Raw genomic sequence first — 18,555 nt, 5'->3', positions numbered from 1 at the left:
AACCTCCGCCTCCTGGGTTCAGGCAATTCTCCTGCCTCAGCCTCCGGAGTAGCTGGGATTACAGGCACGCACCACCATGCCCAGCTAATTTTTTGTATTTTTAGTAGAGACGGGGTTTCACCATGTTGACCAGGATGGTCTCGATCTCTTGACCTTGTGATCCACCCGCCTTGGCCTCCCAAAGTGCTGGGATTACAGGCTTGAGCCACTGCGCCCGGCCTGTTTTTGTTTTTCAATTACCCAGCCTTTAGGCCTAGCACCCTGTCCCTAGCTCAGGGGTAAATCTTGATTAATCAAGTCAGTTGTAATAATTCCGTTCTTCTTGCTTGTGATCTGTTCAAGGGTGAATGTGATCCAGTTTTACCCAATAATTTGAGGGCAGGTCAACTGAGGTGTTTTGGGGGAAGGTTTGTTTTTTTACTCTAAAAAAAGTTGGCCAGGCACAGTGGCTCATGCCTGTAATCCCAGCCAAGGTGGGCGGATCATCTGAGGTCGGGAGTTCAAAACCAGCCCAACCAACATGGAGAAACCCCATCTCTTACTAAAAAATACAAAATTAGCTGGGTATGGTGGTGCGTGCCTGTAATCCTAGCTACTCGGGAGGCTGAGACAGGAGAATTGCTTGAACCTGGGAGGCGGAGGTTGCAGTGAGCCAAGATCAAGCCATTGCACTCCAGCCTGGGTAACAAGAGCGAAACTCCATCTCAAAAAAATGTTAAAATAAAAGCTGGGCATAGTGGTATGTGCCTGTAGTCCTAGCTATTCAGGAGGCTAAGCTGCAAGGATCGCTTGAGCCCAGGAGGCAGAGGTTGCAGTGAGCTGAGATCACACCACTACACTCCAGCCTGGGCAACAGGGCCAGACCCTGTCTCAAAAAAAAAAAAAAAAAAAAAAAAAAGTCACAAGAAAGAAACGCCTGTCTTCTGTGCCAGATATTGTCAGCATGCAGTGCCTAGGGTACTGTGGCAATCTTCTTGCAACCAGTGAGGGGTTCTAGCCTGAGGACTGGTACTATGCAGTCACCAAAGACAGGCAGTTTGTCTAGCAGAGTGGAAAGATGGAAAGAACCTGCATCCTTCATAATGTTGTTGAACCGCTAAATTAATCAACCCTGGAACTGCCCTACTTTAGGTCTTTTTGTTTGGTGACACTTTGATCTGTTGGAGAGTGCATGACACTGCTGACCTCTTCCTCCCTCTCAGATCTTTCCCTGCCTGTACCCTTGTGAACCACTATCCGTGTTTTCCTCCTGTGCCTGAGGCTATTTTTAAAATTCTCTTTCAAGAGTTTATGTTCCTCTGCTTATTCCCAAATTGCAGCTGCATTTCTTTCTTCACCTTATTTCAACCAACTCTGCGCTTGCTGGGTGGTCTCTTCCATGCCTTTGACATATGCCTATAATCTCCCAATCTCTGTCATCCCCTCTTACTCACCATGTGTCTCCAACACCACCCTAAACTCACCATGTCTTGCTTTTCTGTATCTGCAGTCCATGAACGGTACCACAGTCACCAAAGCCAGAATCTTCAGGCTTCCTGGATTCTTCCCTCTCCTTCGCAGGACCCCATCCCCTTCCCTGTCAAATTTATTCCAGGAAGGAAATGAATTTTTCATGTCTGTTCTTCTCTAATCCTCACTACTTATCCCTCTCCTCTTAACTCAGGTTCACATCATTTCTCATCTGGACTGTTACCATATGCCTGCCACTTTCTAGTTCAGGATTCATGCTGTCAACAGGGAAATCTTTTTCACATCAAAATCTGATCATGTCATTTTCCCCACTCCACCTCCCCAAAAATTCCTTTAATGGTTTCCTATTTGCCTACAGGATAAATGCTAAATTTTTATGAAACCTGCCTTTTACCTTCCTTATATGTCCTCCAAACCTGTGGAGAACTACATGTCATTTCTTGAAATCACTGATCTTCCTAAGGGCTGGATGTGTTATTCATACCTTGAGAGTATCCCCTCTAAAGATAATTTTTTATGGAAGTTTTCATACATACAGCAAAGTAGAAAGAACAAATAATGTCTCTATTCTTAACATAAGCTCAGGGGTTGTTACCATTTTTGCATATTTTTATTTTTATTTTCGAATCATTTGAAAGCAGCAGACCTCATGACCTTTCATTCCTAATTTTTTTTTTTTGAGACGAAGTCTCGTTCTGTTGTCAAGGCTTGAGCGCAGTGGCACGATCTCGGCTCACTGCAACCTTCACGTCCCGGGTTCAAGCAATTCTTCTGCCTCAGCCTCCCGAGTAGCTGGAATTACAGGCACCTGCCACCAGGCCTGGCTAATTTTTTATGTTTAGTAGAGACAGGGTTTCACCATATTGGCCAGGTTGGTCTCGAACTCCTGACGTTATAATCCTCCCACCTCAACCTCCCAAAGTGCTGGGATTACAGGCCTAAGCCACCGCGCCCAGCCTCATTTCTAATTCTTTAGCACACATTGCCATACAGTTGATCCTTTAACAACATGGTGCGCTAGGGGCTTGGGCTCCCTGCCATTGTGTAGCTGAAAACTCACATATAACTTTTGAATCCCCAAAAACTTAACTACTAATAGCCTACTTTTGACCAGAAGCCTTACTGATAACATAAACAGTCGGTTAATACATATCTTGTATGTTGTAGGTATTATATGTACTGTATTTTTACAATAAAGCTAAAGAAAAAATATTAAGAAAACCATCTGGAAATTGCTATTCATTAAGTGACCATGGTAGACAGATGGGAGAAAGGGCTGGAGAGAGCAGAGAAGGAAGACTAGCTTGGTTTTACTGTATTTAGGGAGCAAGGCTGGAGTGAGTTTGCATGATTGGAGCTTCTCATTAGCTCCAAGAGAGAATGTGCGGGCTTTCTTATTGACTTGCCCAGATGTGGAGCAGAAGGTAAAGGGGCATCATTGGGGCTTGAAAACTGTCAGCAGTCAAAGATAAGAAATGGAGTTAGCCTCTGTATAACTCATGGCATCTTCTAAAGAGTATCAGGCCTTTCAGTAAGGGTGCATCTAGAATTTCCCTTGCTTCTTTCTTGACCCCAATGCTGACTCCTCTCATTACCCTGATCATCCTACTCCCCTCTAGAATTTGTTTCACAATAAACTGAGAAAATTAGCTTTCTTTGTTTTCAGCCTGTTTGTTTAAATTTATTCTTTAAGCCTACCTTTTATTCTCTCTGCCCTCCATCCCTTTTTCTCCCCCTCTTTTTTTTCTCCCTTTCTCTCCTCCTCTCTTCTTGTAACAATCCCATGGAGCAATCTAGACACCACTGGCTCCCCTTCCATTCCCACCACCACCCCCCCCCCTCCCCCCCCCCCCCCCATTTTTTTTCCAGTGCTGTTAAATGTTTTTCTGTTTCCATAGCAGCTCTTGTGATTGCCTGACGGATTCTTCCTGCCTGCTATACAGACAAAACCAGTTCACTAAGACTGTGGTATTGCAATAAAGAGTTTTATTAACACTAGGGCAGCTACACAGGAGATGGATTTATTACTTAAATCAGTCTCCCTGAAGGCTTAGAGATTAGGGTTTTTCAAGGATAGTTTTGTGGGCAGGGGGTGAGGGAATGAGGAATATTGATTGGTTGGGGATGGAATCATAGGGGTGTGGAAAATGGTCCTCCTGCTCTGAGTCAGCCTCTGGGTTGGCGCCACAGGACCGGTTGAGTCAGCCAGTTGTCAGAAATGCAAAAGTCTGAAAGGATCTCTCAAAAGACCAATCTTAGGTTCTACAGTAGTAACACTACCTACAGGAGTGATTGGGAAACTTAGAAATCTCATGGTCTTCCAAACAATGGCCAGTTATCTCAGGCCCCTCTCATAACCCTAACATTATGGCCTTTCATTAGTTTTCAAAAGCAGTTTAGTTTTGGGAAAGGTTATTATCATTTTGCTTTAAGGTTAAACTGTAAACTAAATTCCTCCCCAAGTTGCTTTGCCTGTGCCTAGAAATGACCAAGGACAGCTTGGAGGTCAGAAGTAAAATGGAGTCAACTATGTCAGATTTCCCTTACTGTCATAATTTGGCAAAGGCAGTTTCACTTCTTTTTTCAAACATTTATTGCAGGCTGTGAAAGATGCTTTGGGTAGAAACTTGGTTTACTGAATTCCTTGGCTTATGTAATTATTACATTCAGAAAATCTTGGTTTTAGATCTAAAGTTTAAAGTAGGTACTTCATGACTCTAAAAAATGGACATTGAATAGACTGTTGCTAAAAGTGGATGTCTTTATTGTCAAGATAAATTCAGTTTATCAAAAGCATTTTTCTGTAATGACTTTTTGGTATTCTAAGAAAATCAAATAGGCCGCCTAAAGCGATGCTTGGTGCCTCTTTGCTTTTCAATTCCTACTTGCCCAATCTTTCCATAAAAGATTTTCCATCAACTCCCCAGCTCAACCTTCAATCTAAAATGTTTTTGAGAGGAGGATAGTAGTAGTTTGCGATATTAGAGTGATACAAAGTACTGCATATTGATTTGGCCCAACTTCCTGCCCAAGGCTGTGCTTAACAGTGTTGTGTCACTGTCATTCATAAGGTCTGTCTCAGGGCAGTTGCTAACCCGTTTCTTCAGCTGTTTCCTGACGCTGTAGTGTGATCTTTCTGTGGTGTAGGAAACTTGCCATTGACCACAAAACTGCAGTTTACTTTCCAAGCTAGTCTCTAATTCATAGCTGCTGCTTTCTAATTCTTTTGAGCCTCAGACTCTTCAAAAATATGGACAGTTCATAGTTCTGCTGCAAGAGCACAGAGAACAGCTGTATGTTTGCTTCAGCTTGGTTTATAAATACTTCATGCTGTCCCTTTTGGCCCTACTTCTGACTTTGGACAGCCAATAATGGAAACAAACAGGAGTAGCACTGGCAGGCATTTGTTTTATTTTTAAATTTTACCTGTTCAGCCAAGTAGTCATACATCCTGCTTATGATCAGCAGAATTCTAAGATAGGCCACAGTTCCAAAAATTTCTGGCCTCTAATGTACCTATACATACTGTATTCTCTTAGTTATTCAATCAAACACCGATCTAGGTGTCATTATAAAGGGTTCGGAAACTGTAACTAAGGCCCCAAATCAGTTGATCTTTAAGTTAGATTTTTTTGGGTGGGCCTGGCCTAATCCATGAGCCTTTAAAATCTGGTTTTAACAATCGGAAACAGAAATGTCAGATATTTGAGGTAAGGGAGATATTGGATGCAAGAGAGTTTCTTTGTGCTGTTTTTGAAAAGGGTAGGGCCATATGGCAAGAGACTGAGAGCAACCTGAATTTATCAACAATCAGAATCAACTTAAAAGAACTTAAGAACTTAGAGCTTCAGCTGAGGACACATCTTGCCAACACCTTCAATTCCTTCTTCTGAGACCTCGAGCAGATAAACCAGGCATTCTTACAGAATTGTAAGGTAATGAATGGGCATTGCTTTAAGCCTCAAAGTTTGTGGTAGTTTGCTACATGGCATAGAGTGTTAACGCATTTTGAATTTACAAATAATTATACTTTCCATGATGTAGATTCTGCTCATGTCACCAAAGGAACAGAGGATGGCGAGGGGCAAGGCAAGCTGTTCCTGTGAGGTCTGTGAGCAAGTCTGTCCAAGGAGTGCTCGCTCCCTCTGCTTCCTGTGGTGTGGACTGCCCAGAGATAGAGGCAGCCTGCTCTGTTTGAGCGTGCAACAACTAAAATAGCCTGTTGACGCCCTTCCTGACAACTTCTGTCTGTTCTTGTTACTCCAGACTACTTTGAACAACATAAGTAGATGACTCTTCTCCTCTGAGCAAGGGTGCATTCATTTCTATGGGGTGTGGCCCATGCCTTTCCTCCTTGATACCTGGAAGAAAGGACAGGGCCAGCCTTAGAAGCATTGCAGATGAAGCATTCTGATCCACTCCATGCTTCCAGGCTCCTAGCACTTCCACGCTTGTCTACTTTCCCTACAGCACTCTCCTGCAGGAGGCCGTCTCCAATCCTGTGGTCTTGAAGGATACACCAAATTACCTGTCCATTTTGTATCCTGCCTTCTTTATCTTAGCTGAGATTGAATGTATTAAAGTCACACAAGGAAAAACATTGAGAAGGAATTCACAGGGAAGTGCATGAATGGTTACTAGTTACCCTGAAGTCTATTTGAATTGTAAAAGCATTATTTTTTTTTTTAAGAAATCACACAGTCGTTGAACTTTCAGTATGTAAGGAGGATGTTTTTATTTCTGTATGCTACTGTTCTACATATATGTTTATATGAGGCTTGAGGAAGAAGACTTTTATCTCCTATATTGTATCTGTTTAGCTTCTTCCTGCATTATCATAGCTATAGTTTGAGGCCCCAGCTAGGTCTGTACCCATTTCCCTAATTGTTTCATGGTGTCATGACCCCACCTGGGATTGAGGAACCTGTTATTTAAAGGATCTGAGTCTCCACCAGAGGCAAGAGGAATTCAATAGTTTGCGTGCTTCTTGGTTAGAGGAGTTCTGCTCTCTAACTTCAAATATGTTCTTACAGACCCATTCTGCATACCTGTCTGTCACTGTCTCAGGACCCAATCCCTGTTTCCACCTTTTTTGTTTTTTGTTCTGGACTGTTAGGTCACAGAATGATTGTGGGCCTTATAATGGGCAATCCACAGAATGATTTTTGGCCAGGATTTTGCTTCCCTGGGTAAAGCAGAAAAACTCTCCTGTGGGATCCTACCTCTCCAGTGCAGTCTGTGGGCACAGCTTTCCTAGTTAATTTAAAAAATAAAATAAAATAACTAGTGTGATGATAGACTTTAAGTCTATCAATAATTGCATTAAATATCTAAACACACCAATTAAGAGACCAAGATTGTCAGATTGAATAAAAAAAACAGGACACAACTAAGCAAAAAACCTACGTGTGTGTGTGTATGTGTGTGTGTGTATGTAGGCATAGACAATTTAAAAATAAGAGGATGGAGAATATATTACCATGTAAACACCAGCCAAGGAATGGTGAAAGGGCTGTGTTAATTTGGACAAAGTAAACTTCAGAAGAAGCACTATTACTGGGAATAAAGGGAGGATAGTACATAAATATAGAGGGGTTAATTTACATACAAAAAAATAACAACTGGAAATATGCATGCATCTACCAATAGAGCTTCTGAATACTTGAAGCAAATATACCATTAGGGCACGAGATTTTAAGAATGGAGTAAGGAGCTCAATGAACCATCTCAACAAACAGCAATTTAACTGATGAGAATTATTTTAAAAAAAACATTTATTTAAAGTTCCAGGAAATTGTTCATTCAAAAAAAATGTGTTAAATCTTCATAAGAACAGCGGGAATCTCTGGCATTTGAGCCACAACTTTTCTATTATGCTTCCCACCACATACCCCTCAAGCTCCAGTTCTTTGTTATAGAAGCTCCCTCTAACCCCTGTTTATACTCTGGGACTACAGTTTCACCCTGAGAGGGTAAGTCTAGCATTTCTCATCACCCCCAATTTTATGTTGCAGAAGTTCTGTTTCAGGCACATTTCAGAAAGGACTGGGCCTCTGTTGACCCACCCCACCCTAGGGCAGACGCTGTACCCTAGATGCAGCAGTTCTGAAATCTGGGAAACCCAATCTTGCCCACCTCACTTGTAGGGTTCCACATTAGAAAGAGCAAGCTGAGAAGACCAGAGTCTACCACCCCTTCCCCAGTGTCCACTTGTACTGCGGGGCATCACTAGGGGAAAAGTAGATCAGACAACATAGACTTTAAAACAAAATTATTACAAGTAAAGATGGACATTTTGTGATTACAAAAGGGTCAATCCATCAGGGAGATATAACAATTATAAATATATTTATGTAACTAATAACAGACTCACCCAAAATATATAAGCAAAACTGCCAGAACTGAAAGGAGAAATACACAATGCAACAGTAATAATGACAGTCTTCAGTACCCCGGTTTTCAATAATGGATAGAACATCTAGGCAGAAGATAAAGAAATAGAAGACTTGGAAAAGTATAAACCAACTTGACTTGTAGACATCTTTAGGACACTGTGCTCAACAACAGAATACTTACTCAGCGCAGGTGTACGTAGAATGTTCTCCAAGATAGGCCATATGCTAATCCACAGTACAAACACTAGTAATTTTAAATGGATTTAAACAATACAGGTTGAACATGCCTAATCTGAAAATCCAAAATCCAAAATGCTCCAAAATCTGATTTTTTGCATGTGCCTACATGATGCTCAAAGGAAATGCTCATTGAAGAATTTCAGATTCTCAGATTATGGTTGCTCGACTGATAAGTATAGTGCTGATATTTCAAAATGTGAAAAAATCTGAAATTCAAAACACTTCTGGTTCCAAGCATTTCAGGTAAGAGATACTCATCCTGTACAAAGTATGTTCTCTGATGACTTCATTTTCTACCGAAATAAATTGGAAATCAAAAACAAAAAAGTCTTGGGATAATAAATATACTCCTTAATAATCAGTGAGTCGAATAAATCAAAAGGAAAATTAGAAAACACTTTGAGATGAATAAAAACAAAGCATATCAAAACTTACAGAATGCAGCAAAAACATTGCTGGGAAGGAAACACGCAAAAATATCTCAAATCAGAAACCTAACCTTCTGCCTCAAAAAACTAGCAAAAGAGCCAACTAAAGCAAGCAGAAATAATAAAAACTAGAGAGGGAATAAAATGCAGAATAGAAAAATCATAACAGAAAATCAACTAAACCAAAAATTGGTTCTTTGAAAAGATTAAATTGACAAACCTTTAGCTAGAATGACCAGGGAGTAAACAGAAAAGACTCAAATTACTAAAATTGAAAATGTAGGAGGTAACATTGTTATCAACCTTATAGAAATAAGATTACAAGAGAATATTATGAACAATGTGTGCTAACAAATTCATTAACTTAGTTGAAATGGACAGATTTCCAGAAAGACACAAAATACATAAACTGACTCACAGAGAAATAGAAAATCTGAATAGACTTATAGCAAGTAAAATGTTTGCATTAATCATTTCAGAACTTCCCAGAAAACAAGCCCTGATCCATATAGCTTTACTTGTGGATTCTATGAAACACTCAAAGAAGAATTAATACCAATTATTCCCAAACTCTTCCAAACAATAGAAAGAGGAAAGCTTTCCAACTTAGTCTATTAGGTCTGTGTTACTCTAATACCAAAACAAAAGACCCCACAAGAAAATATAGACAAATGTTTCTTCTGACTATAGATGCAAAAATCCTCCACAAAATATTAACAAATTCTAAAAAGGATTATACACCATGACCAAATGACATTTATCTCAAGAATGCAGGATTAGTTTAACATCAAAAAAATCAATTAACATAATACAGGGAAAACCAATAATCATGTCAATAAACACAGAAAAAGCATTTGAGAAAATACAACATCCTTTCATGATAATAATGCCTAAAAACTAGGATAGACGGGATTTTCTTCAACCTAGTAGAGCATCTATGATGAAAACCCCAAGGCTGACATCATACATAATGGTGAGAGAATGAAAACATTCCTCCTACATCAAGAACAAGACAAGGAGATTCATTCTTGTCACTTCTTTTTTTGTCTCAGTCTGGAGTGCAGTGGCGCGATCTTGGCCCACTGTAACCTCCACCCCCTGAGTTCAAGCGATTCTCCTGCCTCAGCCTCCCAAGAAGCTGGGATTACAAGCACCCACCACCACGTCCAGCTAACTTTTTGTATTTTTAGTAGAGATGGGGTTTCACAATGTTGGCCAGGCTGGTCTCAAACTCCTGACCTCAGGTGATCCACCTGCCTCGGCCTCCCAAAGTGTAAAGTGCTGGGATTACAGGTGCAAACCACCGCCCCTGGCCCTGGCCCCATTCTTGTCACTTCTATTCAACATTCTGTTCCAAGTTTGACCAGGAGAATAGACAGCATTACAGTTTATCACAACATTCTGTGTATTATCTACTTTACTTCAAACATATCTTGTTACTTGGGTGTGTGAACTTACGAGCTATTGTCTGGTAATGCATATTGAGAAGGGCAGAAGGCCAAGCCCTGGCCTTTGTCTCTTCTTGTGAATTTAAGAGGAGAGATGATCCCCAAAATGGAGAGTCCCAGATCTACAGCTACACATAAGAACTATTGATTGCCCCATATTTGTCAACACTCTTAACTGACAATGCTTAGGACAATGCTTAGACATCATGGGACAAAGATGTCTTCCTAAATAATAATTCAGTAGCCCGAGGACTTTGTAGGACCAGAGATAGACATTAGAGGAGAGCATTTCAAGGGCAGCTGCTCAACAGCTCCTTACCCTGGCAAGCTTTTCTGTTCTAGGTTGAAGAAACAGGCTGTATCTCAAGGCAGACAGGGAAGGAAGTTTGGAAGCCTTCCCCTAGCCTGGCCTCTCTTGTCAGCTCAGCCTGCCCTTTCCCACTCACTTTCCCTCACCTGACACTTTAAGGCAGCCTCCAGTTCTCCCAAGATTGTCTCACTATTTTTTGGCTATTTCTTAGAGTCAGTACCTCCCTCTAACTTATAAATTTTTTCAGCATTGTTGTTGTGGGGGAGGGAAGATGACATGGAGAGCCAGCAGGTACTAATTCACTGTCTTTAAAGGAACCCAAAGCCCCTGATTGATTTGCTGCTTTTTTTCCCAATTATTTTTAAATTTTTGTGGGTATATAGTACATATATATATTTATAGGTTACATATTTTGATACAGGCATGCAATCCATAATAATCACATCTGGGTAAATGGGATAGTCATCACCTCAAGCATTTATCTTTTGTGTTACAAACCATCCATTTATATTTTAGTTCTTTTTAAGTGTAAAATTAAGCTTTTTTTACTATAGTCACAGTGTTGTGTTAGCAAATGCTAGGTCTTATCCATACTTTCAATTTATTTGTACATATTAATTATCCTCACTTCCACCCATCCCCCCTGCTATCCTTCCCAGCCTCTGGTAACCATCCTTCTACTATCTCCATAAGTTCAATTTTTAGCTCCCACAAAGAAGTGAGAACATGGAAAGTCTGTCTTTCTGGGCCTGGCTTATTTTACTTAACATAATGTTCTCTAGCTCCACCCAGGTTGTTGCAAATGACAGGCTGAAAAGCACTCCACTATATATATGTACCATATATACGTTGTGGTATATATGGTACATATACACAATGGAGTACTGTTTTTCATGGCTGAATAGTAGTCTGTTGTGTATATGTACCACATTTTCTTTATCCATTCATCCGTTGATAAAAACTTAGGTCACATGCCCCTCAAGTCTACTGGCTCCAAGCCCAGCACAGCACTAGGACTCTCTTAGGAACTACAGTGTTTATGACCCTAGGCCCTAGGCCACTAGGACTCCTAAGAGAGTCCTAGTGCTGTGCTGGGCTTGGAGCCCCAGAACACTTTAGCCTGAGGTGTCAAGGCTAGTGGAAACTCAAGTTAGGACCGCTAGGATGGGCAGTTCCCACCCCACCACACCATGGCTTATCTAAATGCTTTCTCCCTGGGCAGGCAACAGCCGAGTTCAGCCAGATTTTTCTTTCTGCTGTGACAGGGCAGCACTGAGTTCCCTTGCAGCCTCACAGTCGCTGCACTGTCCCTCTCCCAAGTGCACAAACTCTCTTTCTGTGCCACTTGGCTGCTGCCAGGTGGAGAGCGATGGGTGGGAAAGGGTGGCATTAGCAACTGAAGACTTTCTACCCTACCCTCTTCAGTGCCCCACTGTTTTCATCTATGAAATGAGTATAATAGCCCCTAACTCACAAGATCTCCTCACACAACTTTGCCACTCAGTTTCCACTCCTAAAATGAAGAGCACATATTCATGGAATTTGAGGAGAATATGATGAACTTCAGTGATAAGAAGTTAAAACCAAACCAAGTACTATGTGTGCTCACCTGATTTCTGGTTTTTATGAAGGTGCTTTTTTTGCATGGTTGTTGAATTTAGTATCTCTGTTGGGAGGGGGACATTGGTGGAGCCTTCTGTTTGGCCATCATGCCCTGCCCTTTCACCTGCATTCCATTTTCTTAAACTATTGAAAATTATCAGCTGTTCACTGTTTATCAACTTTCCCAAGTCTTGAATTAGAGGTAATAAACTAAATTGAAGAAAGATAGGGACAGAACTTCTTGAAGAAAAAAAGTATGGTGGACAGTTGAACCAAATATAAAATGCAGTTCTGGTTCTGCGTTTTTCAGCTGCTTGGGATTTGAGGTTTATATGCAAACTTATTAAATGTGAATTATAAAATGTAAAATTTCAAAAACCATGGACCAAAATGGTTGCATGAGGAGAGGACCTTGTGAAAGAAGACTATATATATATTTTTTTTTTTTGTACCTTGGGCTCTGGGGTACATGTGCACATCCCTCAGGATTGTTGCATAAGTACGTACAAGCCACATTTCCCCCCACCCTCTCGTCTCCTACATCAGGCATTTCTCCTAGTGTTACCCCTCCCCATCCTCCCCCCCCATATTGTCTCTCCCCTCCCCACGTAGCCCAGTGAGTGTTGTTCCCTTCCCTGTGCCCAAGTGTTCTCATTGTTCATCACCCACCTGTGAGTGAAAACATGCAGTGTTTGGTTTTCTGTTCTTGTGTCAGTTTGTTGAGAATGATGGTTTCTAGATTCATCCATGTCTCTACAAAGGACACAAACTCATCATTTTTTATGGCTGCATAGTATTCCATGGTGTATTTAGAAAATAAGGGTTTGGATTGGTGTAGGAGGATAGGGGAAAAAACACAGGGCAGGCAGATTGGCAGAGGCATGGGTAGATTGCCCATGGAACTAGCCTGGCTCAGGTGGAAGGTCTGGATTGAAAACAGAGTTACTTGTTTAGGTTGGGTCATGTGAGATTAGGAAGGAACCTAATAACTAGTGGGTGTCTGGGGGTAGGTAGAGAGAAAAAGCAAGGAAGCTGTAGAAGTTAAGAGGCCTATGCAAATAAGATTAGCTGTAGAAGTAGTAAGTGGACTATAGAATAAAGTTTCACTTTTAAGGCAAACCATAACACGGATACTCAAGGGAGACATTAAAATGGATTTGTGGATTTCAGACCATTTAGTGTGTTTAGCTTTGAGAAGAGGCAGTTCAGTACTGGCATTTAGAGCCCAAAATAGACCCAGAAGACTTAGATTCACATCCAGGTTCGAAGTGTTCCTTTGGCCAGTTAATTAACTTTTCTGTGTTCCCAGTATTCTCATCTATGAAATGAGTATAGTGAAATCCCCTAACTCACAAGATCGCCTCACACAACTTTGCCACTCAATTTCCGCCCCTAAAATGAAGAGCACGTATTCGTGGAATTTGAGGAGAAGAGGACACAACTCACAACTGGTAGGAGGCAGGGTGGTGGTACAGAAAGAAAAGGAGCTGACCATTCTGTACCCCGCCCACTGCCTCACTGGGTTCTGAGCCTCACAGGGCTGAGACTTTGCTTCATTGTATCCCATCACCTGGCACTGTACATGACATAATTGGCACTCAGGAAATATTTGTTGAATGACTAAATGCATTTTTATGTGTAATTTTAAATATAAATAAATTCAGAAAGCATTTTAATATATTAAGCTATGTATTTGTCTAACAATTTTGATGTTTAATTTTTTAACAACTAGAAATCATCTTATCAGGGCCGGGCACGGTGGCTCATGCCTGTAATCCCAGCACTTTGGGAGGCCGAGGTGGGTGGATCACGAGGTCAAGAGATCGAGACCATCCTGGTCAACAAGGTGAAACCCCGTCTCTACTAAAAATACAAAAAATTAGCTGGGCATGGTGGCGCGTGCCTGTAATCCCAGCTACTCAGGAGGCTGAGGCAGGAGAATTGCCTGAACCCAGGAGGTGGAGGTTGCGGTGAGCCGAGATCACCCCCTCCCACCCGGGAAAGGGTAAAAAAACCCCATCTCCGTCTAAAAAAAAAAAAAAAGAAATCATCTTATCAATTAGAATTATCTTTGAAGTATTTGTGATAATTTTCTTTTTGTTTTACAGACCAGTTGGAATGCCAAAAATGGAAAAAGTCTACTTACATAATCCTAGTTCTGAAGAAACTATTACTTTAGTATCAATATCTGCTACAACATCACATTTTCATGCATCATTTTTTCAAAATAGGGTAAGTTTCTCTGCTATACATGATCTCTCCTGAGCTTGAAGTTGAAACATCTAGATTTTTATTGATTAATAACTTGCTGTTTGAATATTTCAAACCTGTGCCTAGATCTGTTTGTTCCACTTCCTAAGGATGATTACTTCTATGATTAAACACATTGTTTTTCTCAACATGAAACAGCTTAAGAAATCAGCAGCGAACCTTAAATACTCTGAAAAAAGTAGCATTCTTACATTCAGTAGATTTTATTTTCCTTCCTAATCATAGGTAATTCCTTAGCATTGTGTTAGTTTTTTCTTGCTACATAATAAATTACCACAAACTTGAGGCTTGTGACAACAATTTTGTAAGTCATAAGCACACTGAGTTGTTTGTTCAGTGCATCGCTGGCTAAAATTAAGATGTCGTCTGGGCTGAGTCCTTATTCAGAGGCTCTGAGGGGAAATCACTTCCAAACTCATTAAAGTTGTTGGGAGAATTAGGTTCCTTGTGGAAGCCCCCAATTCGCTGCTGGCTCTTTGCTAGTGACCCCTCTCAGCTCCTCAGGACCCCCAGATTCCTTCTCACAGGCCATCCATCTTCAAGTCAGCAACAACACATCTTTCCCCTGGCACTTTGTACCTCTCCGGTGTCTTCTGCCTCCAGCTAGAAAACTCTTCTTTTTTTTTTTTTAATTGTATTTGGGCTCTGGGGTTCATGTGCACATCCTGCACCCTGCAGGATTATTGCATAGGTACATACATGCCATGGTGGTTTGCTATCTCCATCGCCCCCCACCGTTGCCTACATCATTCTCAGCAAACTACAAGAACAGAAAACTCTGCTTTTAAAGGGCTCCTGTCAGTGGGTCAGGACTCTCCGGATAGTCTCCCTTTTGATTAACTAAAAGTCAACTGGTTGGTGGCCTTAATTATATCTGAAGAATCCCTTTTACCATGTGATGTAAATAATCCCAGATATGGTGTCTCATCATAGTCACAACCTCAGAGATTAGGGCATAAAGTCTTAAGCACCAATTTAAGGTTCTCCTTACCACAAATATCATCTAAAATTTTATTTGTAATTTTGGTAGTAAGTATGTTAACTTGTTATTAAAAACTTTTTTTCTGACCCTCCCCCAAAAAAATGGTGTCTTAAGTACATTTTAAATTTGAGAGAATACCTAAAGCTTTAGCATATAGGTTTCCAAAATAATTAACAAAATATTTTGTTATTTATGGAAACAAAAATGAGGATTGGTGTAGGAGGATAGGGGAAAAAACACAGGGCAGGCAGATTGGCAGAGGCATGGGTAGATTGCCCATGGGAATCTTCCCAGAGGGAAGAAAATGAATGGGACTGAATTACATCTTCCCAGGGTTTTTTCAGTGACTCCTTTGAAGGGATGTGACTGAGCGACAAAGAAGAAACCGTTTTAAGCATATAAGATATTGGTTGCTGTATTTTTATGTCAGTTATTTGATGTTTACATTTCTCCTTTCTAAAATCCTGTTTCATCATATGTTTACTTTAGAGTAAAAAAAAAAAAAGCATAACCTTTTTATTTAAAAGTATTTTATAAACAAGGAACTGATAAATCAGCATATTATTTTGGTAAGAAAAAGTTTAATTTTTTTGTGATTCTTGTAGAAATATCCCTTTTCTAAATTATTTCTTAAAATAGCTTTCCCTTGAGTTAGTTATTCTTTGTTAACTAAAAGATATTTTCACACTTTTTATAGATGTGTTGTTGATAATTGTCTCCAGTAATATAATTCTAATGCTGGAAGAGACCTGTGTATACACAGGCCGAGCTCCAGAGAGATCTGCCCCAGTCGTGCAGTGAGTGGCAGGAGCCAAGGTGAAGGTGTAGGTGTTCTGTTAGCATCCCCAGTGATTTGTATCATATTACACTTCAGTGAGTGGCTTGTACCTAACAGCTTCTATAGAGAGATGTATTTATGTATAATGAAACCATCCAGCTTTCAGGCATTATCAGTATGCAGAGACATGTTGAGTTAAAGGGCAAAATTGTGAAATAAAAATGCAATCGGTTCAAAAATAGTTCACAACTGCACTATACCTTTTATTTCTAACTTGTTAGCTTTTTGCTAAGTCAAGCAATATTTTGTTGTTTCTGAGCACTCCAAGTTTCACCTGTGTTAAAGGCCAGGGTTTTTACTTTTTTCATTGCTATCATGATATAGAGACTAGAACAGAAGTTGCAAACAAATTCTTACTGGGCTAGGTAAACAGTATAAATGGGGGAAGCAAGCCAAGTGGGATGAGGGGGTGCCTTAGAGAACATGTGACCATTCAAAGAGATCAACTTCCACTGGGCGCCAGGCAGTGGTTATCATGTTGGGAGTGTAAGCCCACGTGCCGTTCTGATTTCCCAAGAGTCAGAAATAAGAATTCTCATGTATCTTCCAGTCTTCATAGATTGAAAATCAGTTTAGTTTTAGAAAGACAGTATGGGCCAAACAACATAAGCTAAAGGCTACTAACTTGACATTTCTGAACTAGACTCTCCCAGGGACCTTTTTCTATATATAAATATATCTTTTTTTTTCCCCCTACAGTAAGACACTGACTCCAGATGCTCGAGAAGTAGAGGGGAGAGATGGAATGAACTCTTGGGGGAAAAAATAACCTATTTCCTCTCTACTTCAGCTTTATGCCAATAATAAGAGCCTTGGGGAGAGATGAATAGAGTTTCTTATGTGGAGGAGAGCAAAATATTTATGTTTATTCTAATTACCTTTGTCATGCTCAGAATTCCTGGTCAGGTCTTATTTCTTTGACAGTAAAACATTGTCTATAACTCAGAGTTTTTAGTGGTTTGCTGTTAACATCTCTACATTAACCAAAAAGTAGAAAATACAGAAAAGACTATTTTTTAATTATTGTTCAAACCAAGTTTCACATAATTGTATTTTAACACACACATGCAAGTAATTTTGTTAAAGTTTTTATTTTAAGACCACCTGAAAATTAAAAAGAACAGGAATGATAAGAGAGGTAAGGGGTTTGGTTATATGAAAATTTATTTCTCTGTATATAAGTTTGTGTAATTATCTGCTAATTGAATATAATTATCTAATTATAATTAAAAATTACATAATAGTAAGAATGCATTGTAGGCCATTCCTCTTTCATGACCATATTGTATATGGGCCATAAAATATGTAACATGTATTTTACATCAGAAAAATACCGATTTTTATAACAATATTCTATACAAGTCCAATTTTGGTTCCTTGGCTTGTGGAAATGGGGTGCCTTACACACAGTAAGAAACAAAAATGTTTTCTTTATTGATTAGAACCTTTTGATTGATTAAATTTTCAGATAAACTGAAGATTAACTAGGATAAACTTTGTTTCATCCTGTGACTAAAATTAAAATGTTATAGTTCACTTATTTCAGTATACTTAATGAACAGTCTCTTCTCATGGGTTGAAGGGCACTAATAAATATTAATGATCATTTTAATTAGATATAGAAGGACATTATTCTATTTTAGGTTAAACTTTGATTCCGTGACATTACTGGGAATTGAACAAAATGTGATGTAGCAGTAGTATGGAATATTATGCAGATAATAAAGAGAATGAAATAGGTCTCTGTCTGTTGATCTGAAATAATATACATGACATGCTAATATGTAAGAAAACCATATTGTAAAGTAGAATAAAATACCTTTTTTTTTTTTTTTGAGACAGGGCCTCACTCTGTCACCCAGGCTGGAATGCAGTGGCATGATCTCAGCTCACTGCAACCTCTGCCTCCTGGGTTCAAGCCGTTCTTGTGTCTCAGCCTCCCTAGTAGCTGGGACTATAGATGACTGCCACCATGCCTGGCTAATTTTTTATATTTTTTAGTAGAGATGGGGTTTTGCCATGTTGGCCAGGCTGGTCTCAAACGTGCAGCCTCAAGCAGTCCGCCTGCCTTGGCCTCCCAAAGTGCTGGGATTACAGGCTTGAGCTACCATGCCTGGCATATAATACCATTTTTATAAAAAGCAAAAAGTCTTTGCATATTTATTTGGGTATATTAATAAGAGCTGGAATAAATAAAGCAGAGATAGATTTGCCAGGTTAACTGGATAACCTGAGAAAGGTGAGAATGGTGGAAGTTTGGGGTTATCAACTTTTTATTCAGCCATCTTGGCACTGTAGCACTAAGTAAAATAAGTACTTGTTACTTTTGCAGTTCAAAACACTTAAGAAATGTAAATTAAAAATAGTTTTGCCACTCCACCTATGTGGAAATAAGAAATTAATTTAACAAATATTTATTAAGTGTCTACTTAAGTGCCAGGCACTTTGTTTTTATCAGTGAAAACAGAGATGCTTATCATACATACCTTGCGGGGCGGGGGGTGATTGGGTAAAGTCAGCAGCAGAGGGAAGGCAAGCATGATAAATAAATAGATTTTATAAGATCTTAGA

The 18,555-nt window shown here is 39.8% G+C and overlaps 1 protein-coding gene across 6 annotated transcripts in view; it reads left to right on the top strand.

Moving 5' to 3' along the window:
* TMEM131 (transmembrane protein 131) overlaps positions 1-18,555 on the top strand; it is a 240,839-nt gene that overhangs the window by 127,828 nt on the left and 94,456 nt on the right. For all 6 annotated transcript variants that reach the window (XR_004261859.1, XM_032255357.1, XM_032255360.1 and 3 more), the window contains one exon: positions 14,002-14,125. Coding sequence is in view for 5 of the 6 variants with exons in the window: in XM_032255357.1 (XP_032111248.1) it covers positions 14,002-14,125 (124 nt within the window). In the remaining variant the exon portion in view is untranslated. The remainder of the gene's footprint in view (positions 1-14,001; positions 14,126-18,555) is intronic.

This window comes from Sapajus apella, unplaced genomic scaffold (genome assembly GCF_009761245.1).
Source record: "Sapajus apella isolate SASKATOON/1434 unplaced genomic scaffold, GSC_monkey_1.0 scaffold89, whole genome shotgun sequence".
NCBI lineage: Eukaryota > Metazoa > Chordata > Mammalia > Primates > Cebidae > Sapajus > Sapajus apella.
Note: the sequence above shows the minus strand (reverse complement) of the source record. Positions and strands in the feature narration are given on the sequence as shown.